The sequence below is a fragment of the Cervus canadensis genome, chromosome 11 (assembly GCF_019320065.1).
Source record: "Cervus canadensis isolate Bull #8, Minnesota chromosome 11, ASM1932006v1, whole genome shotgun sequence".
Classification (NCBI taxonomy): domain Eukaryota; kingdom Metazoa; phylum Chordata; class Mammalia; order Artiodactyla; family Cervidae; genus Cervus; species Cervus canadensis.
In genome coordinates this window covers 75,491,232-75,518,832 of record NC_057396.1, presented here as the reverse complement: position 1 = coordinate 75,518,832, position 27,601 = coordinate 75,491,232, and the positions used below count along the sequence as shown (strand labels likewise).

The 27,601-nt window shown below is 49.4% G+C and overlaps 1 protein-coding gene and 1 pseudogene across 1 annotated transcript; both read left to right on the top strand.

Annotated features, from left to right (window-relative positions):
• The first annotated feature begins 1,281 nt into the window (after positions 1 to 1,281).
• On the top strand, positions 1,282 to 2,228 carry LOC122450643 (annotated as a pseudogene).
• Positions 2,229 to 6,958: 4,730 nt separating this feature from the next.
• On the top strand, positions 6,959 to 27,398 carry LOC122449374 (olfactory receptor 477-like). The gene is made up of 3 exons (XM_043480884.1): positions 6,959 to 7,128; positions 26,460 to 27,026; positions 27,107 to 27,398. The coding sequence occupies exons 1-3, from the start codon at positions 6,959 to 6,961 to the stop codon at positions 27,396 to 27,398; spliced, it is 1,029 nt and encodes a 342-aa protein (XP_043336819.1).
• Positions 27,399 to 27,601: the final 203 nt, after the last annotated feature.

Here is a 27,601-nt window from a genome sequence, read left to right as displayed (position 1 = left end):
AGTTAAATTCACCCATTCCAGTCCATCTTAGTTTGCTGATTCCTAAAATGTCAAGTTTCACCCTTGCCATCTTCTGTTTGACCACTTCCAATTTGCCTTGATCATGGACCTAACATTCCAAGTTCCTATGCAATGTTGCTCTTTACAGCATCGGACCTTGCTTCCATTATCAGTCATATCCACAACTTGGTGTTGTTTTTGCTTTGGCTCCATCCCTTAATTCTTTCTGGAGTTATTTCTCCACTGATCTCCAGTAGCATATTGGGCACCTACTGACCTGGGGAGTTCTTTCAGTGTCCTATCTTTTTGCCTTTTCACATTGTTCATGGGGTTCTGAAGGCAAGAATACTGAAGTGGTTTGCCATTCCATTCTCCAGTGGACCACATTTTGTCAGAACTCTCCACCATGACCCGTCTGTCTTGGGTAGCCCTACACGGCATGGGCCATGGGTTCATTGAGTTGGACAAGGCTGTGGTCCATGTGATTAAACTGGTTAGTTTTCTGTGATTGTGGTATCCATTCTGTCTGCCCTCTGATGGAGAAGGATAAAAGGCTTTTTGAAGCTTCCTGATGGGAGAGACTGACTGAGGGGGAAACTGAGTCTTGTTCTGATGGGCGGGGCCTTGCGCAGTAAATCTTCAATCCAATTTTCTGTTGATGGGTGGGGCTGTTTCCCTCCCTGTTATTTACCTGGGGCCAAATATGGTGGAGGTAATGAGGATAATGGCGACCTCCTTCAAAAGGCCCCATGCACACGCTGCTACACTCAGTGATCCCTACCCTGCATCAGGCCACCGCCAACCCACGCCTCTGCTGGAGACTCCTGGGCACTCACAGGCACGTCTAGGTCAGTCTCTTGTGGGGTCACTGCCCCTTTCTCCTGGGTCCTGGTGCACAAGGTTCTGTCTGTGCCTCCAGGAGTCTGTTTCCCAGTCCTGAGCAAGGTCTGGTGGCTCTGTGGCGGGGTTAGTGGGAGACATTAAAGGCTACAGGCTTCCCAGATGGTGCAGTGGTAAAGAGCCCACCTGTCAATGCAGGAGGTACAAGAGACAAGGGTTTACCCCTGGGTCAGGAAGATCCCCTGGAGTAGGAAATGGCAACCTACCTCAGTATTCTTGCCAGGGAAATCCAGGCTCTCCTGGTGGTCCACAGTCCGTGGGATCGCAAAGAGATGGACATCACTGAGCAACTGGGCACACAGACATTAAAGGCTGCCCCTTGGATGAGAGAGTCAACCTTGTTTCTCTTCTTCTTTGTCATGTGGGAAACACACCAGTGGAATGGCCTCGGTACAGAACCACACCACAGTGCCCAGATTCATCCTGCTGGGGCTCACAGGCCGGGCAGACCAGAAAGAGCTCCTCTTTGCCACCTTCCTGCTGATCTACTTGGTGACTCTGGTGGGCAACCTGGGCCTCATCGATGTCATCCGGGCCAGCACCAGCCTCCACACCCCCATGTACTTCCTCCTGGGCGTGCTCTCCTTCCTTGACGTCTGCAGTTCCTCCTTGTTCACGCCTAGGCTGCTGATCAGCCTTCTCACCACTGACCAGTCCATCTCCTTCGAGGGCTGTGTGGTCCAGATGGCCCTCATGACCCTCCATGGCTCCGGGGAGTGTGTGCTCTTGTCCATCACGGCCTGTGACCGATTTGTGGCCATCTGCCACCCTCTTCTCTACCACAGGATCATGTCCAAGCGTTTGTGTGTCCAGCTGGTGGGGCTCACCTATGCTGCGGGGTATTCATCTCAGCAGTGCAGACAGGGAATGTCTTCAGCTCGCCATACTGTGGCCCAAACGTCATTGACCATTACTCCTGTGACATCCCCCCTGTGCTCCATCTGGCCTGCTCAGACACCACTGTGGCCAACGTCATCTTGCTCATCTTTTCCACCTTGATCACTGTGCCCACAGTCTCAGTCATCTTGGTCTCTTATGCCTACATCCTGGTCACCACCTGTGGGATGAGGTCCCTGGAGGCCCAGCGCAAGGCCTTCTCCACCTGCACCTCCCACCTCACCGCCCTCTGCCTCTTCTACGAGTCTGTGTTCCTTGTGTATGTCCAACCCAACCCGGAAAGTGTTTCAGCCTACAACAAGATCTTTTCTGTGTTCTACACCATCGTGATCCCCGTGCTGAACCCGCTGGTCTACAGCCTAAGGAATAAAGACGTCAAGGCTGCTGTACTGCCTAGGGTTCTTCGCCTGAGCAGAAAAAGAATCTGTTAGAGAGGCCTCCAGAAGACCACAGGGTAGAAGAGAAGCCTAGAGAACCCAGCCGGGACGAGAGCCAAGAGTGGCAAGACACAGCCAAGCCCCTGCCGCAGGGCGCTCTGTGAAGGATGCCACCGTCGGCAGCTTCACGTCTGTGCGCTCTCCAGGGCTGTGGCTGGCATCACTGCCCTGCGCTTTCAGCAACACTCAGACGCTGGACAGGGCCGCCTGTCCTGGCCACCGCACCACCCTCGAGAGCATCCAACCACATGTCGTCTCCTGCTGATCCCAGACCTCTCATCATTTCCTCGGAGCTCAGGTCCTAAGCAGGAGCATTCACCTGTCTGGCAGCGTAGCTATTCTATCTCTTTTTTGAAGGTTTTTAACATTTGTTTCTTAAAAGTTAACATGTGCCTAATAGGAAAGCAAAAAGCACAAGAAGCAAAAAGCAAAGTCATTCATAATCACAAGCAGTTTACCATTTGACGCGTCCTTCTAGGTGTCATTTGTACATTTTCACAACCAAGCATCCGTATTTATGTTATTAAGATCATGCAGTTATGTCTCATGCTGTTTTACACATCATGAATATTAACCATTTCAAAGTCCCAAAGCTCTAAGTATTCTGGTAACCAAGTATACACTACACCAACTCAATCTGGAAGGAAAAAAAAAAAATGCAATCCTGCCTTTCTTGGCCTACTCTATATCTCTTGATGTATTAACTACATTCAGCATAGATAGCATACATATGCTCATCTCCTCCATCCGTACTTCTTCTTACAGGGCCCCGGGAGGTAGAAGGGGGAGCTAGATTCTATCTTCTTCCTGTTTTGAGAGTTCTCAGATATAGAAAGGCTCATTGAATGCCAAACAGTGAAAACAACATATCTCAACCAAAGCAACCTTCCCTGTAAGGCTCTACAAGGTATGCTGCCCTTCTGAATAAACACTATTGAAGGAATAATCCACGTGGTGTCTGACCGCAGAAGGAAGAGAGTAGTCACTCGACTTTGCAGCTGAGAATGGGGGCCAGAACAGAGATCTCTAATCAGCCTCGGACTAAAACCTGCTCTAAAGCAGCAGTGAGCTATCGTTTCTGTGTAAATGACCAATGAAGCGATATTACAGGCCGAAAGACCATATAATCTTTTTTTCAATCAGAAACTATGTTTTTAGACAAAACCTTTCTTTTATTGAAACAGACATCAGTCTTACTGATTTAAGAGAAGGAAATGGAGGTGCAATTTACTGTGAAGTCCAGACGTCAGCTGAGGCTCCGTATCTTTGGAGGACACAGATGAAATTAGCTTGAACCCCGGTCTAGGTGTGGTGGTGTCCCCAAACTCCTGCGAACATTCCCGGGGACTTGGAAGTGGCGGGAGAGGCCTACGCATGTGTTCATGCTCTGCCTGCTCAGCTCAGTCTGAGCTCCTTAATCCGCTGAATGACTTCAGTTTATGACTCATTCAGGGATGGGGGAAAGCATGGGCTTAGAAATGTGGATGATGTAAATGAGGAAATGGGAAAAAACAAACTGTGACCATTTTAGGTTCTGAAAGGGAGGGGAAAGGGGGCAAATTCAGGCAGGTTGCGTTGAGGGCCCCAGAGCTGGGCTTGAGCCCTGAGAAGAAGCCAAGGAAACTGAAACTCTGCCAGATAAAACTTTCACCTGTAAATTCACAGATGTCAAAGCAAAATGCTTTCTGAAAAAACTAGCTAATCCACGGGTGAACCTACTGATCAATGCCTAGTAATCATGCTGGAATCATCTCCCGGCTTTCTGTACAGGTTTGAGATCATTTTTCTTAACATGCTGTATCGGCTTCTCCAGAGAAGCAGAACCAACAGGATATATACAGAGAGATAAAAGTGGAGATTTATTATAAGAGTTGGCTCATGCAATTATGAAAGCTGAGATCCACAATCTGCCATCTGCAAGCTGGAGAAGTAGGAGAAGACAGTGCTGTAATTCAGTCTGAATCCAAAAACTAAAACCCAGGGGGCCACCGATGAAAGCCGTGGTGGGAATCTGAAGGCTCGGGAACCAGGAAGAGCAATGTCTGAGAGCAGAACTCCCAGCTCCAACCAAAACAGTCGAGTCGCCCCTTCTTGACCCTGTTGGTCTCTTCAGGCCCTCAAATGACTGGCTATTGCCCACCATGCTGGAGAGGGTCACCTTCTTTACTCAGTCCCCAATTATAAAGCTGATCTCTTCCAGAAACCCTTCACAGGTGCCCAGAAACGCTTTATGAGTTCGCGAGGCATCCTTTTGCTTGGCCAAATGGACACATAAAATTAACCTTCACATAAACTAAGAATAGAGCAAGCTCCAGCCAGTCTCCTACCGTCTCCGACTCAGGAGGTTAAGGACTGCAATCGTTTCATGAAAATAAGCCATTCACTTAATGAGAAAGTTTTCTTTGAACGATAATTTCCCTTTCAGCCAAGGAGGCACAGGGGACCAGGGAAGCAAGAGAGGGATGCCAACCCCTCCTCACTGCCCTATAATCCCAGGCTCTGCCTCCTAACTTCACCAGTTGCTGAGCGAAGGTTGCCTCAAAGCCCTAGTCAACCAGGTCACAGGCTAAGGAGTAGACAGGTTCCCCAGAAATTTGGTGAGAATCTGGAGAAGCACGGAGGGAAGACAGGCAGAGGGCTGAGGGCAGGAGCAGCCGACAACACAGCAATGTCTGCCGGGGAAACCAGGCGTCCAGCTCCCACAGCCCCACACACACCCTGCCCTCTGCAAACACACCCTGCCCTCTGCAAACACACCCTGCCCTCTAACCAGCCCAGCTCTCTCCTCTCTGCCTTCACCTAAGACCGTCTGGACACAACAGAGCAAAAGTCTGCTGGAGACTGGAAATCCAGTCAAAGCGTTACCTCTCTCAAGAGCATTTGAATTAAATTTTTCTCTACACGTCTTCAGAGCACCCAGAGCCCACCGGGCACCGGAAGATCTAGAACCTTCCATTGGGTGGAAGTGCAGCTAAAGTTAGGGGCAGATCAAGCCATAAGTGCTGAAACAAAGACCAGTTTGTGGTCCCTGCCAGGCAGCCAAAGCGCTGAGCTACAGTGGATCAAGGTCCCTGTCAATGGTCAGCATGAATGAGTGGTTACTCTTACCGATGACTGCTTCTGTCACCTGAGAAAAGCTGGCCTTGCTGGACCTCAGGTCTGGTCTATGCGGAACAGAGATGATCTCTAAAGTCTCCTGCTTACAGACAGAAAGGGGATAAATCACTCTGAATCTCCTAGATGTTCATCATGTTCTCAAGCATCTCAAATTCATTTAAACTAACCCTAAAGGACTTCCTGGGCTTCTAGGTGACTCAGGGGCAAAGAATCCAACTGCCAGTGCAGGAGATGCAGGTTTGATCCCTGGGTCAGGAAGATCCCCTGAGGAGGGAAATGGCAAGTCACTCCAATATTCTTGCCTGGGAAATCCCATGGACAGAAGTGCCTGGCTGGCTACATTCCATGGACTCGCAAAGAGTCGGACGTGACTTAGGGACTAAACCACAGCAGCAAAGGTCTTCGAGGGAGGGACATTGCAACAAGGTGGGGATTCAGCCTGGCACTGGGACCTTCAGTGGGAAACTCAGCCGCTCCAGTGGCTGACAGCGTCAATCACCGAGTGTGATGCTCTCAAGACGTCACTCCCAGGGACAACCTGGGGCAAGGTGAGAGGAACCAAAATGAGGCAAACGAGGGGCCTTCCCTTGCAGAAAGAATTCAAGACAGGCTGAGGGCGTCTCCAGCTGGAGCTGGTCAGAGACAGCCAGCATCACAAGGAGAGCAGATGGTTAGACACCCTCCGGAAGATTCATGGATCTCACTAGGGAGTGGCCATCCTGCCTTCTCCACAGGGTACTGAACGCTGGCCACACCCACTCCAGGGTCATAGACCCTGTTTCATCCCTCCCTGTTCTGGAACCTCAGAGAAACTGGCCAGTCCCAAGGAGCTGAGTTAGATGGGAAGCAAGCCTGACTCACTGGAGCCAACTCATTGGAAAAGAGCCCGATAATGGGAAATATCAAAGGCAAAGGAGAAGGGAGCGGCAGAGGATGAGATGGTTGGACAGCATCACTGACTCAGTGGACCTGAATCTGAGCAAACTCCAGGACAGCGGGGCCCAGCAGGCTACAGCCCACGAGGTCCCAAAGAGTCAGACGTGACTTAGCAACTAACAGCGACAGCAAGAGGCTGACTCACAGTCAGGGTGTGGATAAGCCCTATAAAGCTGACTTTGCCCCATGGAGGGGGACCGGTCAACCTCAGACCCCATTCTCCTACTCCGAGATGCGCGTCAACTATGATGTCTGATCATGTGAGCGGCTGAGGTTTCAAGGCCAGCCCTCCAGAATCAGTATCGCCCAGAAAGCCCTATGCCCCATAAACGCTGCATTCGCAGCAGGACCTCAGGCTTGAATGGTGTGGCTTCCCTCGGGGGTCACTATTGCATCCAGCAGGCAGTGTGCTGTTCTACTCTCAAAACAGCCACTCTTTGTAAAAATGACCCAATCGCGGAATTTACAAAGCCGACGGTAGAACAAATGATGTGAGCAAGACTGGCAGGCTCTTAAGTCGTGCTCAAGGAAGGCCAGAGACAGACCTGAGGACCGGAAGGCGGGATGGGATCCTTCAAATTTCTCATCAGTTCCCCTCCGACCTCTCTGTCTTCATGCCTCTGTCCCCTTCTGACTGCCAGCACAGGAGTTGGGCTCAGACGTTCACCCCGATGTGGGAGGCCATCCTGGCCGCTCTGTCCCCGGGAGCTCACAGTGGGATTCCTGGGGAAGCCAGAGCGGTCACTCAGGGTGACCACCGCAGCCCACGGCTAAATCCAACTCAACATGAGCTGCGTCTGCCCGAGATCAGCGGCTCCAGCTCATTGATCGCCCATCTGCTGTGGGGCTGAGGGCCGCTGGCAGATGTGACGGGGGCCAAAGCATCCCCTCCAGAATGCAGTGAGCTGGTCCGCATTCTTTCTCAAGCTCCAGAGGCGCCCGCATTTCAGGGAGCCTGGAGATTCCGTCCTCTTATCCAAAGCTCAGGTTGGAGGGATCCTGCTAGTACTTTTCCTCAAAGGCCCAATTTCTCAGCCTTCACTTCTGCAACCCAATATTTGCTTCATGGTAAACTCTGCCATTTTCCCTTTATGTTTCTCCTGCGGCCCATCCTCTGCACTACATGAAGCTCAGAACCCAAGGCTGGGAAAGTAACAAAGCCGTGAAAGTATTCCCTGACGTGGAGGCATCTTCTAACATACCTGCATCACACGTGTGTGTTGTGTCTACAGCAAAGCTGGGGAAGAACCAGATCCGCTGGCCACTCCAATACAAGGACGGTATTGGAGACAGTGCTGGAGGGACTTCCCTGGGGGTCCAGGGGTTAAAAATCTGCCTTCCCATCCAGGGGACACAGGTTCGATCCCTGGTTGGGGGACTAAGATCCCACACGCCACAGGCGACTAAGTCCGCACCCTGCAACCAGAGCGCCCGCCTGCTGCAGCGATGACCCAGCGCGGCCAAAGTGAAAAGTTAAATAAAACAAAACCGTGCTCCACGTGGGTGCGGTCCTCCAGGAGACGGCGAAGGGTGAAAGCGGGGGCCCCTTTGCCCTTTGATCGCTGACCCTGGAGGAGTGAAACGTTACCCAGAGCTTCACTTAAAATCCTGCCTTAATTACTGCTGACATTTATCAAACACCTTCTGTCCATGCAGCGCTTTGTTTCCATTTCCTCATAAAATTCTACCAACAACCTTCATGAGGCACAAACTCCTAATAGACCCATTCTTAAGATTAGAAAACTGAGTCTCGGAAGGGTGAAATAACCTGCCTGAGGTCACACACTAAAAAGCAGCAGAATCAAGATTGAAACAGACTGGGAATGTCCAGCCACTACATTGTCTGCACTATTTAGGAAGCATTTTGTGGACACATAAAGCGAAGAGTCTCCCAGGATGGAGACTGTTAGCTCCTTCCTTCTCTGAAAGTCCGGGCCCTCCTCCCATCAAGCCTGGGCTCAGGGGAGGTCTGTGTCCCATGGAATCTGCTCTAGCCTTGTGACTAGGATTGCCAGATTGAGCAGATAAGAATACAGATGCCGGGGGTACTCTTTTGCCCCCTTCTGATGCCTATGTCAGAAGCTTTCTCTATCTCCTTTATACTTTAATAAAACTTTATTGCACAAAAGCTCTGAGCGATCCAGCCTCGTCTCTGGCCCCGGATTGAATTCGTCTTCTCTCCTCCGGAGGCCAAGAATCCCGCGTCTTATCGTTCAGCAACAACCTTTCATCTTGGGGGCTCGTCCGGGATCCTTCAGGACAAGACGGGCCTGACAATCTATGTGAGCCTACTTCTGCTGACTCCAGAAATCCTGAGTCTGCCGTTTGATCCTCAAGACAATGCCTTCCTGTCCTGGGCTCACTCCTATGCTGCATTCCACAATCGGTCTAACTGCTGTGTCTGCCGAGCACTCCCCTCTTCATCAGTGGAAGGCATCCCATGGTGGACATCTCCACTTCAAGGAAAGGACTTTCTCCAAGTCTGCAAATACCTTCAACAATCGCATGTGATGCCTCTTCTTAAACTGATGATATCTAACAACCTTAAGATGGACTGATGTAACTATGGACATAATGTGACTTTTCATTTTGATTTTAACTTGGTTTAATGACTATTTTGCCTTACGTCTGTAACTGTATAATGGGGTTTTCTAACAGTCTAAAAGCTTTTAATTTACAAATAGTTGTCCGAGCTCCTATGAGTGCCACAGCCTCCTCCAACTATTACTTGGGGCCCCTGGATCAGACATCCTCACTATGAGGATTAGGAGAATATTTGCCTCACCAATTTAGGGACAACGCCCCTTGTCAGCTAGGAAGCAGTTATGGAATGAGAACGATGCCCCTTTTCCCTAGGCAACATAATTCTCCTAAAAGAAAAGGGGGGAATGAGAGTCATTTCCTAGGCAGGTTGATAAGAAGTCTAGGGGTCCCCAAGGAGAGAGAGGTCTGGGATATTCAAGGAGGAAGAAAGGACAAACTTTTTTTACTTTTTTTCCTCTACATTCCTTAGGATTATATAACAATAATGTATCCTGCCTGAGGACAGTCTTTGGATTAAACCCTCTGGCTAATTCTGTTATCTTAAAACATAAATTATGGGAGTAGGTCTGGTCTTTACAAGGATGTATCCTGCCTGAGGACGATTTTTGGATTAAACCTTCTGGCCAACTCTGTTATCTTAAAATGTAAATTATGGGAGTGGGTCTGGTGAGGTCTTTACAACCTCCAGACATTCTTTGGATTCATTGGAGAGTATATAACTCCATTGCTAACACTAGCAAAGGGGGTACTCTTTTGCCCCCTTCTGATGCCTATGTCAGAAGCTTTCTCTATCTCCTCTATACTTTAATAAAACTTTATTACACACACACATAAAAAAAAAATACAGATGCCCACTTAAGATTGAATTTTGGATAAACAATGAATAATTTTTCAGATTAATTATGTTGCAGTATTGCATGGGACACAAACCAAAATTGATTGCTTATCTGAAATTACCAGGTGTGGATTGTTTTATTTTTTGGCGGCACCGTGAGGCAGGCAGGATCTTAGTTCCCTGACTGAGGATCGAACCCGTGCTGCCTGCCTTGGAAGTGCAGAGTCTCAGCCGCTGGACCTCCAGGGACATCTCAGCAGCATATGTTTTACTGGACGGCTCCCCATGTGCCTTGCTTTGACCGATAACAAACAGCAGGGGTGACCGTGGGCCAGTCCAAGCCCAGCCCCGAGGAGGGCGGCTGCTTTCCAGGTCCTCCGTCTCAGAAGCCCGCCCTGCGGCCACCATGCTGTGGGCCAGCGCCCCACGGGAAGGCTCTGAGCCCCCGACACTGGGTCAGGCCGGGGCCTGGCAGGACAGCGCAGCTGCCGGCTTCATGCGGCTGAGGCAGTGACCTCCGTCTATACCAGGAGAGGGGGAAGAGCAATGTGCCCCAAGCTCCTAACCCCCGGAACTGTGAGAAAGACCAGATCATCATATTTGTAAGATGCTACATGGTAGGGAGTTTTCTTATATAGCAACAGATAACCAAAATAACCCTTAACAAATCATGCTTGAATTATTCTGCCTTGAGTCCCCAGACCTCGTGGGGTCCTCTGCGGTGCCTCCGTCAAGCTTGGTCCCTATGAGGCTGTGAAGTCTGATCCAGTCTCACTCTGACTGTTCCTTAGGGAGGCAGTGTCTTCTTGAGGTTCAGAGGAGGACTTTGAAGACAGCCAGACCCAGGACTGGATCCCAGCTCTGTCGCACGAAGCTCTATGACCTTGGTCTCTTGGCCTGCAAAATGAGTCTGTCAATATTAACTGCCTCGTGAGGTTATCTGTGAAGATGAAAGGAGATTTAATGTCTGTAAAGAGCTCAGAACAGCACCAGGCCCTTACTGAGCGTTCAGCACACATTAGCTGTTGTTATTAGTCATCCTCACACTGAATAACTTCTCTCACCTGTGTTATTCTACAAGTTTATCCTCATTATTATTTCTATCCAGGGGAGAAAGTTTAGTGAAGTCACAAATCACAATAACAAGGGTGGCGGGGACCACCACCACATAACCACAGCTGTCCACGAGAAGAGACTCCCGGGGTGGGGAACACTTAGGTGTCCAGCCTGTCTAAGCCCCTCACTCTACCATGCCAGCCCGTTTGCTTTTCCTGGGCCCAGCTGTCCCTGAGAAATCACAGGCAACCTGGACCTACTGGGTGATGAATCGACCTCCTTGGCCACCCAGTCACTCTCCCAAATTTCTGTCTTTCTCTTTTCCCATGAACCAGACATGTTGAGACAGAAAACTGTAGATTTGGAGGAGCATAACATGAAACAGAAGTTACAGGGGTTATGGAATCAACACAGGACTGGTGTCCGAGTCTGGTTTTGCCACGTACAATCTAGCATGATCTGTAAACAAGACCGTTGTGTAAAGATTAAATACATGACAAAAAGCTTTGCAGATAGAGTGTTTTGTAGTAGATGATCCCTGGAGACCAGTTTCCCCACTTCTTTTGGATTATGCACTCTGGGCATTAAAAGGGCATGCGCTGCTGCTACCAAGATGCAGCTGTGCAAGATGACCTCTTCCTTTCACCCTTCTGTGGGCCCAGCATTGTTAATCAGCACGTCTGTGGCCTCTGGCTCTCTGCCCAACCTCCAGCTCGCCTGTGCCGACATTGCCAAGGCTGAGACCATCCTCTTCCTCTGCTTGCTTCGCTGTCACCATCATCCTAGTCACGTTCAGAAGGATGCATTCCCTGAAAGCCCAAAGCAAAACTCAAGTCTCAAAACAATGGGTTAAACCCTCCAGCAGGACAGAGCCAGGACAAGTAATCAGAACCTGGAGAGCAGAGGAACCCTAAGCCAAGGATAAGCCAAGGGCCAAATACCAAGAGAAGAAGGATAAGATTTTTCAAAACCCAGGTCAAGTGAAGAGAGTGAAATCGGGGTCATACATGAACTTAGACCAATAGCTAGTGCCCTTGGGGGCAAGACATATGTCAGATTTCTTGTCCTCAAGGCCATTGGAAGTCAAAGCTAGTTTGTGAGGAGCCAGACTCAGAGTAAAGGGGTATTTCTGATCCCTCTAGACTCCTGCTTATATACAAAATGTGTTTGGAGTTAAGCTTCTTTGAGGGCTTCCCAAGTGATAAAGAACTCGCTTGCCAATTCAGGAGACACAGGAGATGCATGTTTGACCCCTGGTTGGGAAGATCCCCTGGAGGAGGCATGGCAGCCCAGTCCAGTATTCTTGCCTGGAGAACCCCATGGACGGAGGAGCCTGGTGGGCGACAGTCCTTGGGGTCACAAAGAGCTGGACACGACTGAAGAACTTAGCTCGCACGCATGCAAGCTTCTTTGAAAGACCTGGCCTGTCATATTCTGGCACTTGACCTTCACCTATCCTCCACATCTCTCCTGCCCCCAATTAAAGGCAGTGGCCAAAGACAGCACTTCAAAGGCTGCGGTGACAAGTACTCTATTTCAGCACCCGTTTCCTCCCCAGCCCCTGTTTGTTCATGAGCTCTCTGCCCCCAGGACAGCAGACAGACATGAGCACATTTGTCCCTGGGACAGAGCTGAATGATTCCTATGGAGTTACATTCCTACACCCTCCGCTCACCGTTGTGATCTGACTGTCTCTGGCTTCCCCAAATAAACTGCAGGCTCTCTGAAGCAGGAACCGAAGCTCATATTTCCTCTCATGCTCCACTGAACTTAGCACAGTGCAAGGTACTTAATCGGGGCATATTAATTAAGGTTTATGGATTTATATATATTTCACCTCTTCCTCTTTGGATTTGCAACTTGTAGATGGCAGAAGATAAAAAGAAGACCAGTTGTTGCTACTCTATAAGGCTCAGGACTTTCATGAAACACTCCTGATGCCTGAAGAAGGAATTTGCCCAATAATGATAATTAATAGCTAATATTTATTGAGCATATATTATGTGCCAGGTATTCTGGGAGGCACCTCGTACACACTATTTCATTTAAGCCTCAAAGCAACTCCATGAGTAGGCTAGACCTATTTCACATATGAGAAGACTGAGAGTCCAAAAAATCTAAGGTCAAATAGAGTTCATAAAGGCAAACCCAAGTCCAGCTGATTCCAAAGTCCATGCTCTACTCTGAGGCCTAAACCTCCTTGGATTTTTGCAGAAAATTATAGAAATTTACATTTCTACTGCTTCCAACAAAATATCCAAAGAGCTTCTCACATATTTCCCCCAGGACCCAGTTTTTCTAATAATCCCATAGAGCCTTGACTCCTATCAGGAGTTTTCAGTTCCCACAGCCCACCTGAAGAGCCACTTGGAAGAGGAAAAAAAAAAAATGGGTAAGAAGGGGAAGGAAGGCCCTTGGTGCCACTGCTTTGACCCCATTCCTTTGGCCACGAAAGAAAGCTCGTCTCCTAAGTCATTTACCACTCCATCATGCCCTTTCTGCGTTTCATCTTAATGCTAGCATAGTTTCTTTGTGAGTCACAGCAAACAATGCAGCCACTTTTTGTTCCAAGGCAAGTCCAGACTGGTTTCAAGAGTGGACAAGTAGTGATTCACTGATAGGATCAAAACAAGGGGCTTGGAAGCTCATATAACTCAATACCAGAAAAACAAACAACCCTATCAAAAAGTGGGCAGAAGACCTAAGCAGACATTTCTGCAAAGAAGACATACAGATGGCTAATAAACACATAAAAGATGCTCAATATTAGTAATTATTAGAGAAATGCAAATTGAAACCACAATGAGATATCACCTCACACCGGTCAGAATGAAAGTGAAAGTGAAAGTCACTCAGTCGTGTCTGACTCTTTGCGACCCCATGGACTGTCCATGGAATTCTCCAGGCCAGAATACTGGAGAGGGTAGCCTGTCCCTTCTCCATGAGATCTTCCCAACCCAGGGATCAAACCCAGGTCTCCCGCATTGCAGGCGGATTCTTCACCAGCTGAGTCACAAGGGGAAGCCTTTATGCAAAAGGAGGAATTAAAGAATATGACCCATGTAAGGTTGCTTCCAGTCCTGACAGTCACATGAAATCTGACCCCTCTTGGCAGGAGCAATGAACCTATATACTCATAAAACTGATTGAGCAAACTCCCTTACGTGTGACGTAACTCTGTTTGTCTTCTCAGTTATCAGGTGGCCAAAACAGGAACCAAAATGGCCCCAAGTAGCCCTGGATAAAGAGCAGATTGTCTTCCTTTGACAGGCCACCAGAAAACCTGTTCCTCAACCAAACTAAGAGAGAATACAGAATCTTAGTATCTCTCAACGTTGTTGTTGTTCCGTCACTAAGGTGATTCCAGCTCTTTGTGACCCACAGACTACGGTATGCCGGGCTCCCCTGTCCTTCACCATCTCCTGGACTTTGCTCAGATACACGTCCATGAGTCAGTGATGCTACTTAACCATCTCATCCCCTGTCGTCCCCTTCTCCTCCTGCCCTCAATCTTTCCCAGCATCAGGGTCTTTTCCAATGAGTCAGCTCTTGGAATCAGGTGGCCAAAGTATTGGAGCTTCAGCATCAGTCCTTCCAATGAGTGTTCAGTTTTTATTTTCTTTAGGTTTGATTGGTTTGATCTCCTTGCAGTCCAAGGGACTCTCAAGAGTCTTCTCCATCACCATAATTCGAAAGCATCATTTCTTTGACACTCAGCCTTCTTTATGGTCCAACTCTCACATCCATACATGACTAGTGGAAAAATGATAACTTTGACTATATAGACCTTTGTCAATAAAGTGATGCCTCTGTTCTTTAATACACTGTCTAGGTTGGTCATAACTTTCCTTCCAAGGAGCAAGCGTCTTCTAATTTCATGGCTACAGTGATTTTGGAGCCCCCAAAAATAAAGTCAGCCACTGTTTCCACTGTTTCCCCATCTATTTGCCATGAAGTGATGGGACCAGATGCCATGATCTTAGTTTTTTGAATGTTGAGTTTTAAGCCCATTTTTTCACTCTCTTCTTTCACCCTCATCAAGAGGCTCTTTAGTTCCTCTTCACTTTCTTTCCTTCTTTTTTTTGCCATTAGTGGTTCTCAAAAGGAGGAAAAGGGGATGACAGACGATGAGATGGTTGGATGGCATCACCAACTCAAGAGACACAGATCTGAGCAAGCTCCAGGAGATGGTGAAGGACAGGGAAGCCTGGCGCGCTGCAGCGCGTGGGGTCACAAAGAGTCAGACACGACTTAGCAACTGAACAACAACATTTAAAGAATTTGGAGGTCAGGCTTCAAGTGGTTTAAGGTGGATTTTCTAAATCAGGGAGCAGATCAGGACTGGAAAAAGTTTGTGACATTATAGTTTAGGGTTGATAGATACAAGAGAGGAAGGGCCTAAAAACAAATCTTAATGAGTAAACTGCTGTTCGTTGAGAAAATTGTTTATCCAAAAGAGTGATCTATTGTCTTAACAAGAAAGATGTTTGCCTAGAGGTGCAAACTATTTGTACAGAAAAATTGGCCAGCAGGAATTTCATAAAGCACGCAGTGAAGTTATTTATTGGTTTATAATCATCTCTTCTGAGACCTGAATTTCCAAGAACAATGAGCTCAGTTATGTCTCCATAGGAAGACGCAGACCCATAGATAGACTTTGTGAGTACAGTTGATCTCCAAGCTCAAGTTTCATTTATTTTTTTAAAGCTACCATGAGATGCTGTTCCATTCCCATGGAAACAGAACCTCACCTCCCTTCCTCCCACCGCTGACATGAAGCCTGTGGTCTAATGCTCCCACCTCAGCCCACAAAGTGAGCAGAGATAGATAATAAAGAGACAGCTTCAGCTGTGGAAGAGCTCATATCACTTGTCAATCAGGCTTGAAAGAATGGGGTTGTACGGAACCTACTGCTAACAACTACAGCCTTCTCATATTTTAAAAAATGTATTGACACAAATAAGTCATGGGGATGTACTGTACAGTGTGGTCACTATACTTAATAATACTGTATATTTGAAAGTTGCTAAGCGAGTAGATCTTAAAATATCTCTTCACTAGAAGAAAAAATTGTAACTATGTATGGTGATGGATGTTAACTAGACTTGCTGTGGTGATCATTTCTCAGCATATGTAAATATCAAATCATTATATTGTCTACATAAAACTAACATAATATTAGATGTCAATTATATCGCAATAAAAAAGTGTTTTTAGGGGGCTTCCCTGGAGGCTCAGTGGTGTATAATCTCCTGCCAACGCAGGAGACATGGGTTCAATCTCAGGGCCGGGAAGATCCCACGGGCCACAGAGCAGCTAAGCCCATGGGCCTCAACTACTGAGCTCAGAGCCATGCCGCAACTGCTGGAGCCCGCAGGCCCCGGAGACGGCGCTCCGCAACAGGGGAAGGCCCGGCTCTGAGACGGCCTCTGACCACAGCCAGAGAGTAGCCCACGCAGCAGCGGAGACCGGCACAGCCAAAAACCACAACAAATAAATTATTTAGACGTTAAACACAAATGTAGGAACAGAATTTGAAAACAGAAAACAAACAAAAAAGTGTTTTTAAATAAAAGCCAAAACAGTTTTAAAAATTGCCTTAGGTCAATCGACTAGATGCAGGCTCAGTCAGTGTGAATGAAAGGCTTCTCAGAGGAGACAGGAAGGTGAAGCCTGAGAAGCATGGACCATCTGAGACAGGACAGAGGAGAGAGAAGCAGAGTCACGGCCAAGAGAAAGCTGTGACCGTATGAAAAGGAGGCTGCCATGGTGACAGGAAGTGAAAGTGAAAGTCGCTCAGTCGTGTCCGACTCTTTGCGACCCCATGTCCATGGAATTCTCCAGACCAGAATACTGGAGTGGGTAGCCTTTCCCTTCTCCAGGTGATCTTCCCAACCCAGGAATCAAACCCAGTTCTCCCGAATTGCTGGCAGATTCTTTACCATATTAAAAGACAAATGTCCAAATCTCGTTGGCTCACAACAGCAGAAAGTGTATTTCTCACTCTTGTTCACGTCTATCATGAGTCAGTAGTGAGCCTGCTACTTTTTATTCCAAGACTTGGGTGAACGTAAGAGAAATCCCCATGTCTGGACATGGCTGGTGTCACAGCAGAGGGAAAGAGGGGACGTGGAGGACACGGGTGGCTTCTGAGGCATCTGTGCTCAGACAGGGCACAGATCACCTCCATTCACACCCCCAGGACCAAACCCAGTGATGTGGCCAAGCTTAATTGAAACGAGGGAAGAAAATGGATATAAATTCTCTCCTTTTGGGGGGACTATAGTCAATTAATAATGTTGTAATAGCTTTGAGTGGAGAGCAGTGGGACTCAGCCATACATATACATATATGAGAGTGGATAAAAATTTTATCCAGGGACTTCCCTGGTGGTCCAGCCGTTAGAAATCCACCTGCCAATGCAGAAGACATGGGTTTAATTCCCGGTCTGGGAGGGTCCCACGTGCCTTGGGGAAGCTAGGCCCCTGGCCCACAAATACTAAGCCCTCACTCGAGAGCCCATGCTCCAGAGTCCATGCTCTTGGGCTTTGACAAAGACCCAGAGCAGTCCCCTCCTCCCAAACAAGAATCTTTATCCAGAACTTCCCTGGTGGTCCAGTGGTTAAGACTCCACCATGGTGACTGCAGCCATGAAATTAAAAGACACTTGCTCCTTAGAAAAAAAATTATGACAAAACTAGACAACACATTAAAAAACAGAGACATTACTTTGCCAACAAAGGTCCATCTAGTCAAGGCTATGGTTTTTCCAGTGGCCATGTATGGATGTGAGAGTTGGGCTGTGAGGAAAGCTGAGTGCTGAAAAATTGATGCTTTTGAACTGTGGTGTTGGAGAAGACTCTTGAGAGTCCCTTGGACAGCAAGGAGATCCAACCAGTCCATCCTAAAGGAGATCAGTCCTGGGTGTTCATTGGAAGGACTGATGCTGAAGCTGAAACTCCAATACTTTGGCCACCTCATGGGAATAGTTGACTCATTGGAAAAGACCCTGATGCTGGGAAAGACTGAGGGCAGGAGGACAAGGGGACGACAGAGGATGAGATGACTGGATGGCATCACCAACTTGATGGACATGAGTTTGAGTAAACTCCGGGAGTTGGCGATGGACAGGGAGGCCTGGCGTGCTGTGGTCCATGGGGTCGCAAAGAGTCGGACACGACTGAGCGACTGAACTGAACTGAACTGCAGCACAGGGGGCTTGGGTTCAACCCCTGGTCAGGGAACTAAGGTCCCACATGCCGTGGGAATAATTTTTTTCCAAGAGCCCCATGGAGGAGCCCTGATGCTTAGGCATCATGACAAAATCTAACACAACGAGGAAGACGCGGCACTCCTGGGGAGAGGCCAGCAGCACGAGGCGGGTTCACCGGAAGACGTGTCAGACGCCTTGTGCAGGTGGGACGCAACCCGAAGGGCAGAGGACTCGGCCCCATTTCACTTCTGCTGGTGAGATTCAGCAGGTCTCTCCCACACGAATAAACCTCCTCTTACCTGCAGGAAACGTGGGCCATCCCGCCACTCATCTGCTGAGACTCTCTTCCAGGTCAGTACTCTAGGGACTGAATCTCTCCTATCCAAACAAGTCATTTACCTAACGAGGCCCTTGGTGTGTGCGGAGATGTCCCCTGGGATTGTGGAAACCCAAGTTGCCAAGGTCCCCAAGGAATGAGCCAACGTCTTCCTTCCTGGCCTGTGAAAATCAGGCTCTCTACACCTTGTTCTCCCGAGACTTGGCTGTTCAGGGTCCACACCTAGGGGTGTCTGTCAAAGTTATTTATAACAGTGAAAAGTTGCAAATACCTTATTGTCAACCCAGGGGGCCAGTTAAGTAAATGAGGACCCACATACACAGCAAGAAAAAAAAATGTGGTGATTAAATACAATTTTGTAGATTATTGCTTATTGATTGATATGGGGAAATGTCCATGGCATGAGTGAGAAAGTAAATGACAGGATAGCTTGAATGGTATAATTCTGTTTATGGAAAATTATGGTCATGAGTGCATTAAGACATTTATTCAGGAACACTCACCAATGCCCATTTTTTTGTGGTGGTGGGGTTTTAGATGATGTTCTGCTTTCTACTTGGTTCTTTTCTGTGTTGCTTACATTTTTTTACAACTAGCATGTATTATTTCTACAAAGACATTAGAGTTATTTTGTACGTGGGAAGAATTACGTTTTGTTTTTCTTTTTTTGATGGAGAGATGTATTTTGAATATCGTTAAGTGAATAAAGCAATGATGGTATAATCCCATCGTTGTATATTTATTTGTTGTTGCCATAGTTCAGTCGCTAAGTCACATCCTTCTCTTTGCTACCTAGGGACTGCAGCCCACCAGGCTCCGCCGTCCATGGGACTTCCCAGGCAAGAATACTTCAGTGGGTTGCCATGTCTTTCTCCAGGGGATCTTCCCAGCCCAGGAATTGAACCCACATCTCCTGCTTGGCTGGAGGATTCTTTACCACTGAGCCACCTGGGAAGCCCAGCTGTATATTTATGGCAAATACAATACACATGCTTTTTTCCCAGAGATGTTCTGAAGATCAGAGGAAATACGACTGGGGAAGCCACAGCTCCACAATCAAAGAGTTCACACGTGGATGTCATTGTCAGTTTCCGTCACTTCCCGTGAGACCTGAGGATTATGCTGACTGTGTCCCTGTGAACATCTTGGCTTTCTGAGTCTCAGTAACCTGCGAAGAGAGGCTCACCATGGGTGGACGCTGTCAGTGAAGACCAACCATCCTGGCATTTGATGGAGAATCCCTGCTCCTCGGCGGTTCCCAGACAACCCTCCCTAAGACTCTCCAGCATCCCTCGGGGACCACCTGCAGTTTAGGTCTGCTCCTGGGAGAACGAGTCACAGATTCCCCCTGGCACATTTCTAAAGTCCAGGGGTCAGGATGGAAAAAGTCAGATGAAACTTAAGACAACGGCCTTCCCAGCAATAAGGAGTCCCAAAGCTTTGCTACAACTCGAGAAGTTCTCTTGAGAAAGCTGGTCAGAGGCCATTAATGAAAAGGGGAGACGAACACCCCCAAGAGGTCTGCAAAAATCAGGCTCATGGATGGACGGCCTCCGTTGCACCACAGGTAAGTAGGCTGAGAGACGGAGTCCTAATTCCAGTGAGGGCTTGGCTTCCTTGATTCTCCCTTCTTCATGAACCTGCTCACACTATTCCAATCCTACCACCTGCCTGAACACTTAGGTGAACGGGCAGAAACTGGAGCTCAGAAGCAGTGAGCCGTAAGGTTGAAATTAACTTCCTCAGGGCAGTGCCCTGGGGTCTCCTGGCTTTTACAGCTCACACCCTAACCTCTTTCGGCTTCAACTACCAGCTTTACTTTGCACACCAGAGACCTGGGAGTTCGCCCTGACATGCTCTCCTCCTCACGCGGCTCTTCAGCCCGTCACCACATCCTGACACGCTGACAGCTGAGCCGCTCTCAGACCCACTTCGCTCTGAGCGTCTCCGCTACGGCCACTCTAGTTTAAGCGATGAGTCCCTCCTAGATGACTTCAACATCCCCCCAACAAGTCTCCCCCGTCTACGGACCCTCCTCCACAACTGTATTTAGAGTGATCTTATCAAAAAGCAGGTGCGGCCCTGGCACCTTCCTGGTTAAAATTCCTTTGTGATGTGTGTTAGTCTCTCAGTCCTGTCCGACTCTTTGCGACCCCGTGGACTGTAGCCCGCCAGGCTCCTCTGTCCATGGGACTCTCCAGGCAAGAATATTGGAGTGGGTTGCCATTCCCTCCTCCATTTTTTACGGTATCCCACATTAAAAAAAAAAAAAAAAATTCCTAACATAATCTAGGGTACTAGATAATAACAGTGCAGGCTCTAAATCTGATCATCGGAATTCAAACCACACTTCAGCCACTTGGTCGCTGAGCCTTTGGGCAAGTCCCCTAACTTCTCTGTCTCACGGTTTCCTCAGATGTAAAACCGAGATTTCAATGGTGCATCTGATCAGGTTGTTGGGAGGATTAAGCTACATGAATGGTGTTTAGGGTGGCGCCTGGCAGACAGAAAGCTCTCACTAAGTGTCCCAGGGCGCTGCCCGCCTGCCGGTCTCGGCTTGCACGCCCTACCTCATCGCCCTCTGCCAGCACTGGCCCCTTCCAGCTCCTCAGCCTCGCGAGGCTTGCTCAGACCTCAGGGCCTTTGCGTGGGCTGTGCCACTCTTCTGTGAAAAAACTCTTCCTGGGGAAAATGCTCCCTGGTCTTCTTGAGCGCACGTGTTAGGCTTGCAGCACTGAGGACCTCCGTGTTGGAGTTACTGCCCCAGCTGCAACTCTCAGTGACCTGTGTGGCCACTTTGTTAGTGTCCGGCTCTCCCTCTGAGCTCCAGAAGGGGCACCACGTCTGTTTGCCCTGACCACTGGATCCCCACCCCCACTCTGTGCTCAGCACACACACGATAGGCATGTTCTGAATGACCGAACGTGTCCATCAACTCTGAGGCCTCCGTCTCCTACAAAGAGCTTCCTCCCAAGCTTCAGAATGGTAGACCCCCCTGTCTCCCAGATCTGTGTACTGGGCTCTCTCTGTCAAGAATGGATCTCACCAGGACTTCCCTGGGGGTCCATCCTCCCAGTGCAGGGGGTCTGGGTTCGATCCCTGGTCAGGGAAAACTAGATCCCACATGCCACAACTAAGATCAAACAAATAAATTAATATTTTTTTTTTTAAAAATGGAACTCAACACATCCCTCCTCAAGTCTATTATTTGTTAGAGTGAATGACACAGTTGTCCACTCCATCACTCGATCCAGGACCCGGGATGTCACGCCTGACTCTCCTTCAGCCCGCATATCTAATTAATGAGCAAGCAGGGATAAACCCATCTCCCAACCCTTTCCCTAACCTTTCCTCTGTCTCTGGGAGCAAAAATCTCCCCTACCTTCATCTCCATTGTATCTCCAGTCCTAATAAAGGCATTAGATTATCTGTGAGTCAATAAGACAACATCATCTCAGCTAAGGCCACTGTGACCAGTTGCCAAATGTAGCTCCTGCCTCCTGTCTAATTTCCCTTGAATTCATTTTAACAGCTTAGTCTGACCATGTCGCTGTCTTGCTTAAATGCCTACAGCTGCTCTCCACTTAGGGGCTCTCGAGGGCCGTCCTCCAGAAGCTGAACAGCATTCCTCATGGTTAAAAATGACCAGAACTGGTGAGTGAATGTCTCCTGTTAAAAAGCGAACCTGTGTACTGGTTCACAGTGCCTCGATTTCCCTGCTGGCTCAGACAGTAAAGAATCCGCCTGCAATGCGGGAGACCCGGGTTCCATCTCTGGGTCGGGAAGATCCCCTGGAGAAGGATATGGCAACCCACTCCAGTCCTCTTGCCTGGAGAATCCCATGGATGGAGGAGCCTGGTGGGCTACAGTCCATGGGGTCCCAAAGAGTTGGACACGACCGAGCGACTTCAATTTCACTTATTGAGCATTTAAAGTGATAACCCAAAACAGCAATTCCTGTGCCCGAGGAAAGAGCAGGGGTGTCAGAGAGAGAACCGGGACCCATCCATGACCCTGGAAGGTGTCCGTGGGAACAGGAGACCTGCAGAAACTCTCAGGGACTCTCCCTCCTTCAGTGACCTCCACGTTCACGAGCCACCCCTCTGCTGACCTTGACAAGCCTACTCTTTCCTTCACATCAGGACACTTCAGTCTCCTTCACACACTCTCCTCACCGCGGCAGCCCCTCGTGAGCATCTCAGCAGAGGCGCTGGAGCCGGCTGTCTCATCCAGGAGTTTGCCACTGTGAACCCTGGTCCTCTGAGGTCCAACCACACCCACTGTTTCCACCACCTCACCCCTTAACCCTATCGGTGTCCTGACCCAGCTCATGGACGCCTTGAAGAGACAGGCCAGGCAGAGCATGCCTGCCTGTTCCCCTCTTGTTTTCTCTGAGGTCTTGAAGCATCCCAACAGCTAGCATCTCACCTCTCTGCAAATTCTGAACCAATTAAGAGAGAGGAGGTAGAAGCAAGGCAGACGGAGAGGAAAATACCACCTGCAGGACTGAAAAAAAACTGGTGCTGCAGAACATGACTCAGCCTTGTAAGTGGTCTTAAAAATCAGACAGACAATGACCTAGTTTTCAGATCTACGTTACGGAGAAGCAGAGCAGAGGAAAACCTGTGCTTCTAGTAAAGCAAAGGAGAGAGCCACGCAGAGCTAGACACATCCAGTGCCTTATCCCAAACTCACTGATCAGAAAAAGTCCTCCTCTAGGAGAAGGGGGCGTCAGGACTGTTACCCAGTGGGTCCTCGCTTTAGGGAAGGACACATCATAAGTGCAGAAGAAGTGTCCCCTTCTTCTTATCGGCAAGAGACTGAGTTGCCACCACATGCTGATACCACATAGTCATGCTAGTAGCTCTGATTTAGACACCACCTGATTTAGACTTCCCTGTAGCTCAAACGGTAGAGAATCTGCCTGTGATGCAGGAAACCAGGGTTCAATCCCTGGGTCAGGAAGATCCTCTGGAGAAGGGAAGGGCAACCCACTCCAGTATCCTTGCCTGGAGAATCCCAAGGACAGAGAAGTCTGGCGGGCTACAGTCCATGGGATCGCAGAGTCGGACACGACTGAGTGGCTAAGACACACACAGACACCACCTACTTCTCGTTATCCTGAGACACTCTAAAGAGACTGTCTTACTCCTCCTTTGTTCCATCCAGACCGTTCAGAATTATGTGTTTTAACAACTGAAAAGCCACAGGCCCCAATCCAGAACCGACACTCCACTAACCGAACAGACGCCCAGCCAGAGAGAGCAGACCCTGGCCGGGACCCCACCCCAGGGTTTCCCCTCAGAACAGCAAGCAGCCGTGGCAATCTGAAAATCTAGATAGCGGGGTTCTCCAGAAGGAAGTGCTTGGGAGCGTGACTCCAGCGGAGAGAGCCCCTCTGGGGAGGTCGAGCAGGTGGGAGTGAGAAGGCTGAGCTGTGCTCGCTGGGGACAGAGCTGGCCTCCAGTTCTGCCTTCAGAACCTGCCCGGCCTCGGGCCCCGGTGCTTCAGATCTGCCGCGGCCTGCTGCCTTCGGCTGTTCATAGCTGACGCGCAGCAGTTTGTTCTTTGCTTATGGCTTTGCCGAAAGGGAATTTTCATATTTACTGTAGCTGCCCATTAACCTGGACAAATCTTTTTCTTGCTGCCGCTGCTAAGTCGCTTCAGTCGTGTCCGACTCTGTGCGACCCCATAGACGGCAGCCCACCAGGCTCCCCCGTCCCTGGGATTCTCCAGGCAAGAACACTGGAGTGGGTTGCCATTTCCTTCTCCAGTGCAATAAAGTGAAAAGTGAAAGTGAAGTCGCTCAGTCGTGTCTGACTCTTAGCGACCCGATGGACTGCAGCCTACCAGACTCCTCCATCCATGGGAATTTCCAGGCAAGAGTACTGGAGTGGGTTGCCATTGCCTTCTCCAATCTTTTTCTTAGTTGCTAGTAAATAACAAAACAGACTTGGCTCTATTTCGTTTCATTTTCTCCCCTTGGAGTCTCAGCTCTGTCGCAGACATAGATCAGAAACCCCAGGCTCCTGACAACGGCTCAGGAGCCTCCATCAAGAGCCAGGAGGGTCCCCAGAAGGGAGTGTGAGTCTCCAAGGGCTGTTGTAACAAAGTCCCACAAAGTGTGCAGACTCACACAAGAGAAATATGCTCCCTTGTAGTTCCAGAGGCTACACGTCCAACGTGAAGCTGCTGGCAGAACCGAGCTCCCTCGGAAGCCTCGAGGGAAGGGTGCTTCTTTGTCTCTTCCAACTTCTGGAAGCTCTAGGCATTCTAGGCTTGGGGCAGTCAGTTCAGTCGCTCAGTTGCGTCTGACTCTTTGCGACCGCATGATCTGCAGCACGCCAGGCCTCCCTGTCCATCACCAACTCCCAGAATTTACTCAAAGTCATGTCCATCGAGTCAGTGATGCCATCCAGCCATCTCCTCCTCTGTCGTCCCCTTCTCCTCCTGCCCTCAATCTTTCCCAGCATCGGGGTCTTTTCTAACGAGTCGGCTCTTCGCATCACCAGTCTCTTTTTTTTTGTGGCAGCGTCACCCCAATCTCTGCCTGTCTTCACATGCCCGCCTTCCCTGTGTCTGATCCTTCACAGGGCATTCTCTTCCCTGTATCCCCACATTCTCTTCTTAATCTTGGTGGGTTTTTTTGACTGTGCTGGGTCTTCTTGTTGCGGTGGGCTCCCAGGTGCGGAGTAACTGCTCCCAGTTGCTGAGTAACATGGGCTGTTACTCAACGGCACGTGGGGTCCTCCCGGATCAGGGAATGAAGTCGTGTCTCATGTGTTGGCAGGGGGACTCTTCACCACTGAGCCCCCACTTCACCACTGAGCCCCCACTTTCTCTTCTCTTAAGGACCCCAGTCACAGTAGATTGAAGGCCCGCCCTAATCGAATATGACTCAACTTGCTCACACCCGCAAAGACCCCATCTCCAAATCAGGTCACATTCACAGGTCCCAGGGGTGAGGGCTTCAGCAAGTCTTCCTGACAGAGGCAGTCCAGACCGTAACACGGGGACAAACCTCTGCTCTCCTGCGTCCCCTGTGCTCCAGTGACATTAGGCCGGTCTCCTGCGTCCCTGGCCTGAGGGACCTTTGCCCCAAAATAAATTACAGATTAGTACTGCCATGCATTCCCCCTCTGGGCCAACACACCAGGCCCGCAACACTCATTAGTGATGCCACTTTCCCATGGAACAGGAAATTTGGGGACAGGAAGTGACTAAAGCTATGTAATAGGCTGATGACAATTCATTTCACTGAGTTCTAATCCCACTTTCCTATGTCCTCGCTTTCTTACCTTGGTCAAGTTGCTAATCTCAGTAAATATAAGTGGGCATAATATTTTTAAGTTGTATATATTTTTAAATTTATTTCATTGAAGTGCAGATGATTAATAATGTACTGATTTCAGCTATACGGCAGTGATTCAGTTAGACATATATAAAGATTCTTTTTCATATCCTTCTCCATCATGGTTTATCACAGGATACTGAATAGAGTGCCATGTGCTATATAGTGGGATCTTGTTTATTCATTCTCTGTGTAATAGTTTGTATACACATAGTTTTATATACATACCATGGTTTGTATACATACTACTGTATTCAGTAATCTGTATCTGCTAATCTCAAACTCCCAAGCCACCCCTCCCCCATCTGAAGCCCTTTGCAACCGCACGTCCGGCCCCTGTGTCTGTGAGTCTGTTTCCGGTTCATGGACCAGCTCACTGGCATCATACTTTAGGTTCCACATGTGATACCATGCGATATTTGTCTTGCTCTTCCTGAACTTATCTCACTTAGTATGATCATCTCTAGATCCATCCACGTTGCTGCAGACGGCAGCATTTCACTCCCTTCATGGCTGAGTAGTAATTGTACACATGTATCACATCTTCGTGACCTCTTCCGCTGTCGGTGGGCGTGTAGGCTGCTCCCATGTCTTGGCTGTTGTCCATAGTTAAATGGGCATAATATCGAAAAGAGAGAGCATGTGTGCGCTTTCCACAGCTGTTTGGGAGATGAGTTAGCACGTGACACACAGTAGGTGTTCAGTCCACGCCAGCGTCCGGCCCCAGTCCCGCCGGCGCCGCCCGCTCCAGGGGCATTAGGCGAACGTCAGGCCTGGACCCCGCGTCTGCCTCGAGGCTGCATGCGGGGCTTGACTTGGCGTCTCTGGCCTGACAGGCGCGCCACGGCCGAGAACTGCACCCACGTCAGCGGCTCCGTCCTGCGGGGGCTCGCGGAGCGGGCGGGGCTCCGGGGCGTCCTCTTGGCTCTGTTCCTGCCCATCTACTCGGCGACCCTCCTGGGCAACCTGGGCATGATCAGCCTGATCCACGCGGAGCCGCAGCTCCACACGCCCATGTACTTCTTCCCGAGCGTGCTCGCCATCACAGACTCCTCCTTCTCCACCGCGAACACCCCGGGACTGCTGGGGGGCTTGCTCGCCCCCAGCCAGTCCGTCTCCTTCGCAGGCTGCGTGGTCCAGATGGCCCTCATGATGCTCCACGGCACCGCCGAGTGTCTGATCCTGGCCGTCATGGCCCACGACTGCTTCTCCGCCATCTGCCGCCCTCTGCTCTGTGGCAGCCTCCTGTCCCCACGTCTGTGTGTCCAGCTGGTGGCGGCCACCTACACAGCTTCTGTTGCCAGTTCAGCTTTGCTGACCGGGAACGTCTTCAGCCTGCCCTATTGCAGCCCCAACGTCATTAACCACTATTTCTGTGACATCCCCCCGGTGCTCCAGCTTGCTGCAGAGACAGGCCCCGGGCTGAGGCCGTCATCTTCCCGTCTGCTGCCCTGATTCTCCTCTGTACCATCACCTTTACCCTGGTCTCCTATGGCTTCATCCTGGTGACCATCTGCAGGATGCACTCCCTGGACGCTCAGAGCAAAGCCCTCTCCACCTGCACCTCCCACCTCGCCCTCATCTGCCTCTTCTACAGCACCGCCACTTTCATGTACACCCAGCCCAGCTCGCGCACCTCCGCGGAGCAGAACAAGGTGGTGTCTGTCTTCTACACAGTCATCATCCCCATGCTGAACCCTCTGATCTACAGCCTGAGGAATAAAGATGTGAAGGCTGCTCTAAAGAAGAGATGCCCTGGCCTGCTGCCTTCTTAACCCCGGGTGGAACATTCTATCCCCGAGTTATAACATGGTAGACGTAACATAAAGCTTGGGTAATACTGATGCTTGAAGAGAGGGAAGCCTGTACCAGCACCGTTTAAGTGACTGACACACACCAGTCCGTTTAATCTTCTCACAACGAGTTGAAACGAGCACTATGATTATCCCTTAGGAATCTGGGGCACAGAGAGGTAGAG